Genomic DNA, 15,180 nt, shown 5'->3' on the forward strand with positions numbered 1-15,180 from the left:
TTATTGAGACAAAAAAAAAAAAAACATGCACATATCAATTGAGCAATTGAGCTCTCTATCTTTTATTTTCCAACTCTCATAATAAATAAAAAATAAAGAATCCTAGGACTAGATCTTTTTCCCTAGCAAAACAAAACAATTGATAAAACAAAAAAAAATCCACGAAAATCCTCTATGATTTTACCAAGTTGATGAGTAAAAGCTACACTATTTCCCCATTATAATAAGCTTTGTTATTTCAAGCTAAAGCTGGTACGTCTTTTCAATGCCTTCATTGCTTGGGTACGTGGATGTCAAAGTCGGCAACAATCCATTCAGTAACTTGGTCAGGTCTTTATATATTTATGTTCCCAAATTAATCAATGTTCATTGCCTTCTAGCTGGTGGAGTACTTGGATCCTGCATTAATGTATTCAATGAAGGTTTCTTCCATCAAACCAATGTTTTGAATTTTATATCGTACCTGCCGGTACAGCCAAAATATACCGTTTTTGTAGCATAGCAGGTATAGAGAAGGGTATAGTTTCATACCGGTCAGAATTTCGGTCATTTTAACCCATACCAGTCGATATTTTGGCTTTTACTTTTTTTTTTTCATTTCTTCAAACTGCAAGCTCATTTTTTGACCCCCCAATTTAGACCAGACTATTTATAATTTATATATAATTTATATATAATTTATTCATATATAAATTATTTCAATACCTTGACCGAAACGGTCACAAGTACGGTATTCAAAATATCGCATCAAACACTAATGATCATTTAAAGATTAAACAACATTTATTATTCTAACGTTTTCATAATTCTTCCCCTAATTCCATAATTAATTGGACAAAAAATTTGGTTTCCATCAAAGTTATTTTTGCATTTCTTTTGGTTTCCATGAAACTTATTTTCACATTTCTTTGTTCCCCAAAGTAAAACGAATATGAACATGAAGGAATCCATACCTGATAAAAGTAAAGTGATTGGGACAATCTCCCAACATCAAGTTTCCATGTCCTTGGATCCCCAACCCAACCTTCTCCAAACTTGGTAGGGTAACCATAGTCACCCCAAACTGGGTGTGGCAAAATCTGCAGTATCTCTTGAGGTTGAGGATTGCTAAATGCATCACAAATGGCGTAAGGAAAATCAAGCTGCTTTCCATTTCCTGGTGAGCAATGCATGTGATAGGCTGCATATGGGAAGTGAGTAGTGTTGTTGCGATAAACACACGTTCCATTAGGGTATGTGTGGTAAGGTGGACAGTGTCTGATGTCGTCTGAATGGCAATATCTTTTTGTGTCTGGATTTATGATCATTTTGTTGTATCTTGTGACATCTGAAGTCACATCTTCATCACAAGGTCGGCCATTATTCTTCCAATAGCTTCCCATGTCCATTAGATAGAACTGGCTTCTTTGACCACCACCTTTAATCACATTCAGGGTGAACCTCACTTTAAAGTTTGGTGACTCGGGTATCTACATGATACATATGTCTAGTCTAGGAACTAATAGTTATGACATTTGACTCGATGGAGAAAGAGTTGTTCTATTCTCAAACCAATATGTAGAGCTAGTACACGGTCATCCACATCACTTAAATAGTAAGATTTAATAATTGTAAGATTTTACTAGCTAGATATGCTCTACACACTGGTTTGAGAATATAATTTTTCATAGAAAAAATGTCGAATGAGAATGAAATTACTAAAATTCATGCCTACCAATGAGTAATTTAAAGTGAGACAGAATTAGTTACAATTTTAGACATCCCTCAACCTGGGTAATGGTAACCACCAAATAATCCCTGGGTAGCATCAGATCTCAAGTAAAGCATCAACCAAGGATACTTCCTTGAAGTTCTCAAGACATGATGAAAAACCCAACTTCCCTTGCCAATTTCCTTTTCCCAAGTTACTGAATGGTAAGATATATTTCCAATCAAACCTTTATTGAAATCGGCCTCCAAGTCCCATGACCCATAAAACCTTCAGTAATGCTATTAGTATTAGGCCCTTCCGAATTGGTGTAGTCATGATTTATCCTTGGTTGGTTCATGCACCCTTTTCCAAAGCAAGGGAACATGCTGTCCGGGCCGAAAGGTCCAACTTTATAGCCATTTTTAGGGCATGGACTGTTATAAGTGTCCATGTTACCACTCTTGAGCATGATCATCCAAAACTGCCATGGATTTGGGGTGTCTTCAACTTGACATTTTGATCCAAGATACAGTTCCTTACATGCAGCATAAAGGTTTACATCGAAAAGGGCTTCTGGCTACACTCCAAGGAAGAGGTCTCCTACCCCCTAGTCTGTTGTCTTCCTCCGTCACTTTGTGGACTAACCCATAACTGTTTCCTATCCAAATAAAAAAAGTCATATAGAATTTATTCTATTATCAAGTTTGTGTGTGGAGTACACCGTCTACATCACTTAAATGATAGAATTTATTTATAAGATTCAAATTTTAAAATTTATCTTTCAAATTAAATTATGTCATGTAAGCCGTAATTTACTAGATTTTTTATTCACACCGACTTATAAATAGAATTTTTCTTTATGATATAATCCCTCATTCTCACACAAAAAAAAAAATGCGAACTAACAAAATAAAAAATAAAAATCTAGAACTATTGGGTTCAAAGAACAAAACATATTATAAATATACAACCACACTACTCTTGCCAACGTTAGAACTGTATTTTCTTGGAATTAACAAATGTTGGATTATCCTAATAAATAATAGAAGTTTTATTTTTTTCTTTGGAAGAAAGCTGAGAAATAGCGAAGAAGTTTTATGCAAAAGGAAATATAAAAGCAGAAGAGTGGCAAGCTAGCTAACCGAGTGCTGGTGCAGAAGTCCTAGTATTGTATATGTCAAAGCAATCTGCAGCTCTTGGGCTGCCAAGGGAAGGAACTTCTTGACCAACCTCATTGCACGGATTCCATGACTCTATTGCCACCCGCAGGCCATCCCTTCTCATTCCCGGATCACCCACAGCCGAAACATACTCAGTTTCAGCACTATGCACAAGCAAAACCCATGAAAGAAAAACCACAACTAGAAAAAAGGCACAAGGATTTTGGTTGCAGTACTTGGCCATTAATGACAACCAAGAGAGCTTGACATATAAGAGTACTTTGTGCCCAAGTTTGCGCGATATATATATATATATATATATATATATATATATATATAGACACACACACACAAGGACTTTTAATTAAAAATAATATATATGATTGTATTAAAATTATTTTTATAATTTAAGATATTTTTACCACTAAAGGTGGTGTTCTACTATGATAATGCTCGAATAGGGGGACCACCTCCGGTTACCCACTACCAAACTTATTTTTGTCCAAAAATTTTTTTTTTTTTTTTTTTATCTTTTACTTAAAAAGTTAGAAGATTTATGAGTTAAAAAGTTAAAAAGTTAAATGAATTTATTCTTCTGCTAAAAATTCATTAATAAAATGTTAGAAGCACCACATTAGCACCCATCATTGTTCGCTGCAGGTTCCTTATCAGGCCATGTAAGCGCCACTTATTTATGAGTATTACTATTCTAAGATCTCTATACCACTATACCACGTACTGTTTATATGATATAATTTAATTTAAAAGATAAATTTTAAAATTTAAATCTTACAAATCAAATCTTATCATTTAAGTTGTGTGGATGATTTGATTTACATATAAAAATATTTTTAAAAAAATTAAAAAAAGATTATAAATCCTCGACATCAAGCCACCACCCGGTGGCCCGACTAGGCAACTGCAAATGTGGGTGGCTGGCGATCGAGCCACCTCTGGCGCAGTTCCATGCTGCTTAACTTGCATAGAATAATATAGGCATTTACTCAAAGGTCGCATCAGCGTGCGTGAAAGAGGTTCCCTGCTGCTTAGCTAGCAATCTCTGCGCAGACTCCAGAGTTCACAAGTGCATGGTATGAATTTTCCCTACTGATGCCGAGAAAATTTTTCACATTGGTCGGTAAAACAAACAACTTTCTCCAGAATAGGAATTGGCACTAGCTTAATTTATTTGACAGAAGAACAGAACAACATACAGAAACAAAAACATATGGATCAATATGTCCCAACCTTGCAGAAAACTCAGTATGACCCTTTTTGCTGTGTGAGGGGCAAAAAATATAAATCATCTAAATGCAGAAAACCAAACCTTTAATGCATTTCATCGAAGCAATAAACACCCATTAAACCTAAGCGATAGATTACAAACTTACAGCAGTAACACAAATGAACCGTCAAAATAGCTGACCGAATTCAACTTGGAAACTGAGAGAGAGAGAGAGAGAGTTATAATTTATACCAACTTGTGAATTGAGAGGGAACATTCAGGGCCAATTTCCCTACTGACATATGATTTACCAGACATTTAAAAACAATGCACACACTCAGGATAATAATCAGGACCAGTCTTCCATATCCAACACTTTTTGGACACACACCAGTTCCGATGCATCAATAAGGATAAGTACACGATAGCAGAACCTATCACATAGCTACCACAATCTTCAATCTTTCATTTGTGACCATTTTGCTGCATCCACTGGCATATGTACATTTTGCTAAAAATGGTGAATTAGGAAGACATACATAATTGCTTTTTCAATCCAAGTTTTAGTCGTCATATAAAAAACCGACTCAAATGTAAGTGCCTACTTACCAGAGTGAGTAAGATAACTCTGGTATATAATAAATGTTGTAGATATGTGACCATACCATGAACTTGAAAAGTCACATAACAAGCCTCTGTGACCCATTCTATACTATTAACATCTTAATATATGGTAAAAAGAAAGCAGTTTCTCTTAGGGTCATTTGTATGTTGGAGTTTCACCATGCCTCAGAAACTTCCAACACCACTAAATGCAACTCCAAGGACAGAAAAAACCTTCCAAAATGTAAACCCTTTCAGCTCTTCATTTCAAATTAATTCCTACATATACTAGCGGTTTTCATACAAGGTTTAACGAATGTAGTTCGTAAATGAAGAGTTCAATACATACTGAAAATTCTCGAAACATAACCAAGTGAAGCATTGTCGAAATCATATTTGGTCCTGCCACATCACAGAGTATTATTATTAGAAGATAATAAAATTATTCAATGAGTAATGCCACATACCACACTTCTATCTCACATCCCACTATATAAAATGTATCACTTTTAATCACCCTTGGATCAACTTTTGTTGCTTAAAGAAAAACTCAAAGATTAATAGGCACGTTACCTCATCATAGCAGGATGAAAATAGAATGAGAGTGTGGTATGTAGAATTTTCCTTGTTCAACTTTCCTCTTTCTATCAGCTCAAAGTTTTGAGACAAATGGTGATTTAACATGATATCTAAACAGTGGAACTAAGTTCAAACCCTGAAAGCACTCTTAAACTGCCCTCCTCCCCCCATTTAATTAAATAGTCCACATGTTTGACCTACTTACTAAAGAGAGTCGTAACACACGTGAGGAGAGTTTGGGAATATAACTTAAATACCAGATGGAAAGACATAAATTCAATTATTTAACCACCACACACTTAAACTCGACATGATATGTAGCAAATATATCCATCAAATATTGTCAATGCTTTCATTCCATTTTAGTTAGCAATAAAAAAGAAGTTTCATTTTGGTCACTCTTTCTTGCCATTAAACCATAAGGGAGAACACTAAAGACCCATGTTTAAGAATAATCAACATTTATACAATGATTTCACAACTCATTTTAGCTGGTGACACCAGTATCCCATCTAAACAATTAGGCTACGGCCAGAGTTTCAACTATAATATAGATTTTGTAGAATGAATTATGAGGGAAAATCGCTCGTTTGTTTTCTGAAGAACTAATGACTCAATAATATTTTTCCTCAAGATTATTTATTCCTAGTTTTCCACACATATGCCTCTTATTCGTATAAGAGATTCTAATTGTTCTATCGGTACATCCTTCTGTACATGTTCAACATAGATCAGTTCTTGGAAAGTAAAACATATTATGTAACAAATACAAGGATACAATCATCTAAAGCTCCAATATGTTATCCGCATGAAACAATTATGCAGATGATGTTAAAGCGCACATATCTATCGCAAGTTGCACATTTAAAGTTGGTTATACATAAATTCTACAACAATCTCTTAGCATCTACATATTTAAGAGGGGAAGTCCTAATTAATAACAATCACAACAAATGAGGCATAAAAGCTGATGAGAGCTAAATAAATCGTCCATATATCATTGTGACGACTTGCCTCTTCCATCCAACCCCAAGTGTACCACAAATTTATTTCATTTATAAAGGAGGATGTCCATGGGGAATAGTGCCACTTGGAGTATCCCAACTATATTTAAAACAAACATCAGATGTATCTACAAATATATCCATGGCATTAAAATATATGGGAACATTGCATCAAGAACAACATCAGCATTTTTCAGTGTCCATCTCAGTAGCCATGCCATTAAATTGAAGTGTCATTCTTAGCGCTGACAACTAGATCAGATTTAACATTTTTCAATTCCATGATGTGATGCCCAACTCACATTTTATGTTTTGTTGCATTAAGGGCATAAGCAGACATGATACATTCTTCATCAGCTGAAGTTTCCATGGAAGGGTGCAAAAGCCTACCATTGTAGTAAAATCATTACATCATTACAGAACTATGTAGTGTTATGGAGTTAATATATGTCTACTGATGTTCTCTTTTCTCTCTCCTTTTAGGGTGCATGGGGAGGTATCCATATTCCATTATCAATACTTGGTAAACACCAGTGAATCTCCTCCCTAGCTTAGAATGGTTAAATTTGAATAGTAGCAATATCCACACCCATTGAAAACATGAGGTGCTAAATAAAAGCATAGCAGCCACTTGGCAAACGCCTTCCAAGGAAACAGTAGGACAGGAAGAAAAAGTGGATGAAACTGCAGGCTTCCAAAATGAGTATGAGCATGGGTGCAACAGAGGGTGAAATCGAGACAAGATCCAATAGGAAACAAAGATTACTTAATTCTTGTCTTATCATACCATCGATGTGTATTTTTGTGCACACATTGTAAACAAACATACATTGTCTTCAGATATATATCGGGTCAACAATAAATGTTTGTAAACATACTAAAATTAAGGTTAATGCTAAGCTCTGGGAATTAATTGAAGTTGCTATTGAAACAAAAACAGTAAACAAAAGAAGACAAACTTATTTAGAACCAGAATAAACCAATCCGTACCTAAATTTATTACATGTGAGCCACTGGGGCATCAAAAGCCGGAGAAAGGAATCAACCAGTATCAAGTCCTTTCTGCTGGAGTAAGATGCCCCAACCGCTAGGCAAGGTTAATTTCCATTATTTATCTTCCACTAAAATTGGCCATGATTGCCAGGTTTGGTTTCATTCTTTCAGCCATTGATTCCTTTCTTTCTGATTGAAATTCCTGTGCTTCGGATGAACCAGGATTCTCAGTCAAAAACTGTTCCCAGAATACATCATTGACCCCAGTGGGCACAGTAGCAGCATTCACGACTGCTTGTTCTTCGGAGGTAACAGGCTCAACAGAGTCTGGAGCAGCAACTGTAGCAGGTTCAGAGTTCATGTCAATTCCAGGAGATTTAGGCCGAATGTCAACATTAAGCTGTAAGCCAGATATAGCAGGGCTGTCAGCACAACTCGTGGATTCATCTAATACCACGCTTGAATTTTGTTCAACACAAGTTTGACCAACATCATGCACAACACTCTCCCAAAATGACAACGATGACTCCAAGTGCTCAAACGGGTCCATTTTCAATGTCAAAGTAGAAGCACTTGCCCCACTTTCTCTAGGTAAACTTTGCGAAGCCTCCATCTGATCATCTTCAATGTCGGCTTCATCACGAAAATAACTGATTCTTGGCAGCCTTCTCTTTCTGTCATGATTTTCCAGTTGTGTCACAAGATTCAAGGCAAGCCCTGGTTTCCGCAAGACTCCAGCAACAGAGGACATCATATTTTGCTGTCGCAGCTCTATTTGCTGCAAACGCTCCTTGAATCGCTGTATTTGTAGCTCGTATACACGCCGCTCCTCTTCATTCCTCTGCGACTCCAAAAGAAGCCGCTCCCTATCATTTTTAAGCCTCTCAATCTCCTCCTTCAAACTCTGTCTTTCCGATTCACTTAAAGGCGATGCACTTCCTTGTCCTTGCAGACTCTGCATTGAGTGACTATGAACGGGTTTTCGTCTGTGTATGTTTTTCAAAAGGTGTGGCTGACCTCTCATAAAATCTTCATTCGCAAATTCCCATTGTTCCGGATCAATTTTTCTAAAACCCTATCATTAGACAATATGATTCAACTCAATTCAAGCAAAATAAAATTTTAAGCAACAAATTGAGAAGGAAAACAAATGAATAATCAGACAGGTTAATGAAACGTATTGGCTTACATATGTATTCAGCTGTCTAATGAAGCTTGAGAAGTTATTGTGCTTAAAGAACTTCGGCAGCAGAACCCTCGCAAACTCCGGAGGATTCCACACGACAAAGCTCTTATTACACTGGCTCCACGACACAACTGAATCAGTGGAGGGATCATCCACCATCTCGTACGTCTTTGAAAGGAACGGAGGCAGCGAATTCGAACCACCCTGGGAATCATCCATCCTACTTTCCCAATTCCTCAGTCACAAAACTTTCGTTAGGCCCTCAAACCCCAGAATCCACAAATTCCCCAGAAGCAAAACGAAAAACTAAAATCTCAAGTTTTCTCAAACACCCAGAACCAGAATTTTATTGCAAAACTCTTTTCAAGTCAACTGCCAAGCTTCAAATTCAATCAAAACAAGACCCTTGCTTTCCCATTGCAATGGATTCCAATAACTACGAAACCCAGAAAACAAAACAAAACCCCAACAAAGCCGCCCTTTATTTCTTAATCCATCAGAAACACCATGCCAGGACCTTTTGAGTTCGAATTGCCTCTAAATACCATGGAACTGCCAAACCCAATTGAAAAAAACAAAACAAAACAAAACCCGTCGAATTACGACCAGGAGTTTTCGAAACTCACCGGAATCAAGGTCGATAGGAAAAAAACCTCCTGGTAATGAAGTCTAAACGGAGTCAACTACCGGCCGAATACCAAAGAAATCGCGAGACGACAGGCAAGCGTCCATTTCTGCCCGAAAGAACAGAAAATAAAATATATAAAACAAAAAAAACCCCTCAGAAAAATTCCGCGTCACAGAGCGAACAGTTGACAGGTCGTCCTGTACATTTGTATTTTTACCTTTAGGCTGTATATATATACACCGAAGACAAGCAGTTCATTTCTGTTCTGTTATTAGTTGGAAAATATCAACCATTTGGCAAGTCCTTACACTGCACAATTAATGTAAGATAATCCCAAAAAATAAATGTAAATTTGAATACTTGGAACATAAGTAACGGCGACAACCCCAGTTTTTAATGATCTTATCTGCTACGGACATCGGACATTATATTTATTTCCTTAATCTTAAAACAATTTATTTTAAAATGTCCGATTTTTTTTTTTTTTTTTAACTCTGAAGCTACTTCCAAATAGACTTGTCTGTTTGTGGTAACTGAACAAATAATCTCCAGGAAAACAAATTTATTTTTCTACTAATGGCTAACAATTTAGGGACATAATTGCGTATAACTTTATTTTATATAGAAAAACACATTATATATAAAAATATTTCACATTAAAAAGTACTTATATTTTAATTTCTATAATCATAATAAATATAAGTAAATAAAAATTTTATAAAAGCAGTTTTTGTTTAGAAAAATTTTTTATCTATAAATAAACTTTTATAAAATTAAATTTATAATTTAACATGATTTTATACTATACGTTATATTGTAATATATTAAATTCATAAAATTACGTAAATTTATTAGTTTATTTTTATAAAATATATTTTTTTAAGAGAAAATATACTTACAACCGTGAATTACGTAACCGTCGCGTAATCGCTTTGAAAAAAATGAATAAAACATGAGACCCACATGAAAAAAATTAATTTTTTAATAGTGGACCCCATTCTTTTTCAAAAAGATTACGCGGCGGTTACGCACTTCACGGTTGTATGTAGAATTACTCTTTTTTTAATGATACTACCTACTATACATTGTGATAATATTTATTTTTTATTTTTTATTTTTTATTTTTTAAAAAGAAGACACGTTTCTATGAAAATTATAATCGAGACCTCACGATCTCATACGTTGAAGTATGAATTAATCTATAAAAAAAAGGATAATTTTTTTCTAAAATAGTATGACAAATGTTAACGAACAAGTCTAGTTTCCGTGTGGACCTGCTTGGGAAAATTTCTAGAATCCATCTCCTTCATCGAACATGCCCAAGAAGTTTCTGGGAATAATTTTTCTAAATCATTTTGAAAACTCAAATAGACAGACGACCCAATGAAAAAAATAGAAAGAAAAATTATATTTATCATTTTTCTGCACCACACGTCATATTTATTATCTCATTATAAAATGTGTGATATATGGTTGATGAATCGAATAATGTAATTAATTTAAAAATAATAAAATTAAATAAATTAAAAATATATATAATATATAATATGCAAAAATGATGAGTAATAAATCGCTAAATAAAATGATTGGTCCCGACTCCCTCCCCGCTTGCCTTCCAAAATTTGATCCTCTCTAAATAGACTTTGACGAAGACCGTTTGACCATTCTCAATACGTTTATATGAATTTTTATTTTTTATGACTATTTAATTATATTTTAAACTATAGATATTTGATAAAATGAATAGTTATAAGGGGGAAAAAAAAAGTTGTAAAAGAGTTTACAAAAATATGCTATTTTATAACATGATTATATAAAAAGTTATAAAAACTGTTACTACTTAGAAAGATATGAAGTGAAGTCCTCGACTGAGAAGAATAAATTTTTAATTGTATTATTGTGTTTAATCTGAAGTTACAGCTTTGTTTTTATACATGTAAAATACTGAAGGCTATAGAGGCAAAAACATCATAATCAACATAACTAACTAACAAAATTAGTTATCTAATAATCTCCCTCAAGATGAATTGTATATATTATGCACATTCATCTTGGACAAAAGAGAAAAGAAAGAATTAAAACTCGATAGTTTAGTTAGGATGTCTGCAACTTGATGAGCTGAAGATACATGTAAAGTTCAAATGATGCCAGCTTGTATTTTCTCTTTTATGATGTGACAATCTAATTCAATATGTTTTGTTATTTCATGAAACACCGAGTTGGTAGCAATATGTAAAGCAGCTTGGTTATCACAAAACAATAGTGAAGACTTGGAAAGTGTTTGATGCAAGTCTAAAAGTAGAGAAATAATCCAAGTGATTTCACATACTGCACATGCCATGGACCTGTATTCGGCTTCAGCAGATGACCTAGACACAGTTTTCTGCTTCTTTGATTTCAAAGACACAAGTGAATCTCCAATGAACACACAGAAACTAGAAACTGACCTTCTTGTGTTAGGGCAGCTAGCCCAATCTGAGTCAGCAAAAACTTTTAATTGAATGGAAGAGGATGCTAAAAAAAAAAAAGTCCTTGTTCTGGAGCCTTTTTAATATATTTCAAAATTCTCATAGCAGCTTGCATGTGTGGCACTCGAGGTTGATCAAGAAACTGGCTTAGATGATGCACATAAAAGGTAATGTCTGGTCATGTATTGGTAAGATATAATAATCTTCCAATAAGTTTTCTATAACTTGTGCTATCTTCTATTAATTCCCCATTTTCCTTGTTGAGCTTACAGTGAGTATCCATAGGAAAATTTATTGGTTTGGAACCAAGTAAACCAGCACTATCTATCAACTCCAAAGCATACTTTCTTTGACATATGGAAATACCTTGTTTGTTTCTAGCAATTTCCACACCCAAAAGATACTTGACATGTCCAAGATCCTTCAATTTAAACTGATCATTAAGAGCAGTTTTAATTGATTCCACAATTGCCATGTTGCTGCTAGCTAAAATTATATCATCTACATATACTAATAAAGCAACAAATTTAGTTCCTTTTTGCCTTGTGAATAAAGAGTAGTCTGACTTGTTCTGCTGAACCAAGTTGAAGTAGGATTGCTGTGAATTTGGAATTCCATTGTCTAGAAGCCTGTTTCAGGCCATAGAGTGACTTCTGCAATTTACACACTCTAGTATCCCCCTTTCGAAGATATCCAGGTGGTAACTTCATGTAAACATCCTCATCTAAGTCTCCATATAGAAATGCATTGTTGACATCAAGATGAATAAGATGCCAACTATGTATTGCAGCCAATGATAAAAAAAACACCTTATTGTCACCATTTTTGCAATAGGAGAAAATGTTTCAAAAAAATAAAGACCCTCTCTTTGAGTATATCTTTTTGCTACTAGCCTTGCCTTATATCTCTCAATTGAACTACTAGCCTTACATTTAATTTTTTAAATCCACTTACAACCAATTGGAATTTTATTTGGTGGGAGTTCAGTGAGTGTCCAGGTGTGATTTGATTCTAGAGTAGCTAGTTCAAGGGACATAACTTCTCTCCAATGAGGATGATGAATAGCTTGATGATAAAATTCGGGTTCTATTTGAGATGAAATGGATACACTGAATGCATGATGTGAGAATGAAAATTTTGAGTAAGATATAAAATTAGAAATGTCGTAAGGAGTACTTGCTTACTTTCAGAACATACCTTCGAGAGATGTGTTAGAGGTAGAGGTTGCAAGATGGCAATAATAATTCTGTAAATATCCAGGAGCTTTATGCTATCGAGTAGATTTTCTTAAGTGAGGAAATTGAGTTTCATCTTGAATATTGAGCTGGTTTGGTGTGTTTGAAAAAATAATATTTGGTGAATCAATGATGGTAGGTTCAAATTGAGATATTGTTTCAGGCTGAGGTGTGGGCTGTCTATCTGTAGTAGATACTGTTTCTGGAATGTACTTGGGTATTACAACTTGAGATGGAGCATAAGAGAATTTAAGATAAAAAGAAAATGGGAAAACTATTTCATAAAACACAACATCTCTAGAAATGAGGAATGAATTTGTCTTGAGATCAAACAATTTGTATCCTTTTGGGCACAAAAGGATATCCTACGAATATACATTTTCTAGCTCTAGAGGTAAACTTAGATCTGTTTTGAGTAAGAGTTGAAGCATAGCATAATGGACCAAAAACTTCAAGTTTGTATATGAAGGAATGTTTCCATATAAAACTTCATGAGGTGACTGATTATTTAGAAGAGGAGAATGAATCCTATTTATTATATATGTGGCTATGAGTATACATTCACCCCAGAAATTCAAAGGCACATTTGATTGAAACCTCAAAGCTCTAGCTACATTGAGAAGATGTTGGTGTTTGCGTTCTACTATAGAATTTTGTTGTGGTGTTTCCACACAAGATTTTTTTATGGATAATACCTTTTGAAGAGAAGAAATCTAACATATTAAACTCTGGACCATTATCAATTTTTACACACTGAATGTTAGCTTTAAACTGTGTAAAAACCAAACTATAAAAGGAATTGAAAATATTCCTCACATCTGATTTACACTTCATGAGATATACCCATGTTGATCTTGAATGATCATCAACTATTGTTAGAAAGTATCTAAATCCATCATGTGTAGGAACCGAGAAAGGCCCTCATATATCACAATGCAGTAATTGAAAAAGGAGAGCTAGCATTGTAATTATGAGTATGAAATAACAATATTTTCTGTTTTGCTAAGGGACATACAGAATAATGATTTGTATGTACCTCTTTATTTGGAAAAGAAATATCTGGAATTGATTTAGAAAAAACTTGCAATCTAGCTAACGATGGATGACCAAGTCTACAATGCCAAAGATGGAATTTTGAGTTTATTAATGAATTGGTATTTGAAAAGGTAGAAAAACTATCAACAACATTAGCTTGTGATTGTTGCAGTAGATACAGACCAGCAACTCTTCTGCAGTTCCCAATCATCCTCCATGGGATAAGGCTCTGAATATAGCAATCATTAGATGTAAAGATAAAACAACATTTCTGATTGGAGGTTAGTTTGTTGACAGAAATCAGATTATATGAGAAAGATGGCACACATAGCACATCTTTAGTATTAACTGGTCATATATTTGTACACTTCCAATATGTGTAACTGGAACATTTTCACCAATTGGAAGTTGCACAGAAGAATTGAGTTTATGAGTAATGTTTGTAAAACAATCAACAAAATGAATTATGTGGTCTGTAGCACCTGTATCGATGATCCAGGTGTTTGGAATTGAATTGCTTGGCATGCTTACATTAAAAACAAGTTGGAAATAGATTTATAGGATGAATTTATACATGCTGAAGAGAATAAGAGGTTTGGAATGGAGGTAACAATTGCTACTTGGTGATTATCATGAGATGGTTGTTTGTTGTGGATTAAAGCAAGTAATTACTGACATTCTTCTTGAGAGAAAGGCAGTGAATTTGTGGATTCAAAAGAATTACTCGCAGATTGAGCCATGACTTGATTGGCTGTGGAAAATTTCCCTTTCTGTTGTCTATAGTTGGGAGGATACCCATGGATCTTGTAGCATTTATCAACCGTATGGTTGGTCATTCCACAGTGAGTACACAACAATTTTTCTTTTCTTCCTTGCTGCCTCCCAAAATTCTATCTAGGATTTTCTGTCTTCTTACTCAAGAATATTGTTGTTTCAACATTAGATGAATGTGTAGATCCAACTTCTTGTTGTTTCTCCTCTTGAATAATTAGAGAAAATACTTTGATAATTGGTGGTAGTGGATCTATAAGCAAAATCTGTCCTCTAATGTGAAAGAAATTTTCATTCAATCCCATAAGGAACTGAATAACATGCTGTCTATGTTGATATTTTAAAAAAAATTTGACAGCACCACAACTACAAGATTTTAATGCTCCACACGTACAATTGGGAATCTGATTGTAGTTAAGTAGTTCATCCCATAAGTACTAAATTTTCGATAGTAAGCACTTACAGATAACTGATCTTGTGACAGTGAAGTAAGATCCTTCTGTAGTTGAAAAACTCTTGGCCCGTTTCCATGAGAAAATTGATTCTCTAATTCTTCCCACATTTCTTTTGTAGTTGTTGCATATATAATTGTTCCTGCAATGT

General features: G+C 34.5%; 1 protein-coding gene and 1 pseudogene across 2 annotated transcripts; both read right to left on the bottom strand.

Annotated features, from left to right (window-relative positions):
• Nucleotides 1-329: 329 nt before the first annotated feature.
• Nucleotides 330-3,094, bottom strand: LOC108979599 (annotated as a pseudogene).
• Nucleotides 3,095-4,918: 1,824 nt separating this feature from the next.
• On the bottom strand, nt 4,919-9,272 carry LOC108979602 (heat stress transcription factor A-4c-like). Of its 2 annotated transcripts, XR_001994227.2 has the most exons (3): nt 8,444-9,272; nt 7,252-8,329; nt 4,919-5,080 (listed from the first exon to the last, which is right to left on the bottom strand). XR_001994227.2 is itself a non-coding variant. In XM_018950303.2 (2 exons), the coding sequence occupies exons 1-2, from the start codon at nt 8,657-8,659 to the stop codon at nt 7,373-7,375; spliced, it is 1,173 nt and encodes a 390-aa protein (XP_018805848.1). In that variant the 5' UTR covers nt 8,660-9,272; the 3' UTR covers nt 7,075-7,372. The 2 variants fall into 2 exon arrangements, 1 of the variants encoding a protein (XP_018805848.1); XM_018950303.2 differs by lacking the exon at nt 4,919-5,080 and having other exon boundaries at nt 7,075-8,329.
• Nucleotides 9,273-15,180: the final 5,908 nt, after the last annotated feature.

This window comes from Juglans regia, chromosome 4, assembly GCF_001411555.2.
Source record: "Juglans regia cultivar Chandler chromosome 4, Walnut 2.0, whole genome shotgun sequence".
Classification (NCBI taxonomy): Eukaryota; Viridiplantae; Streptophyta; class Magnoliopsida; order Fagales; family Juglandaceae; genus Juglans; species Juglans regia.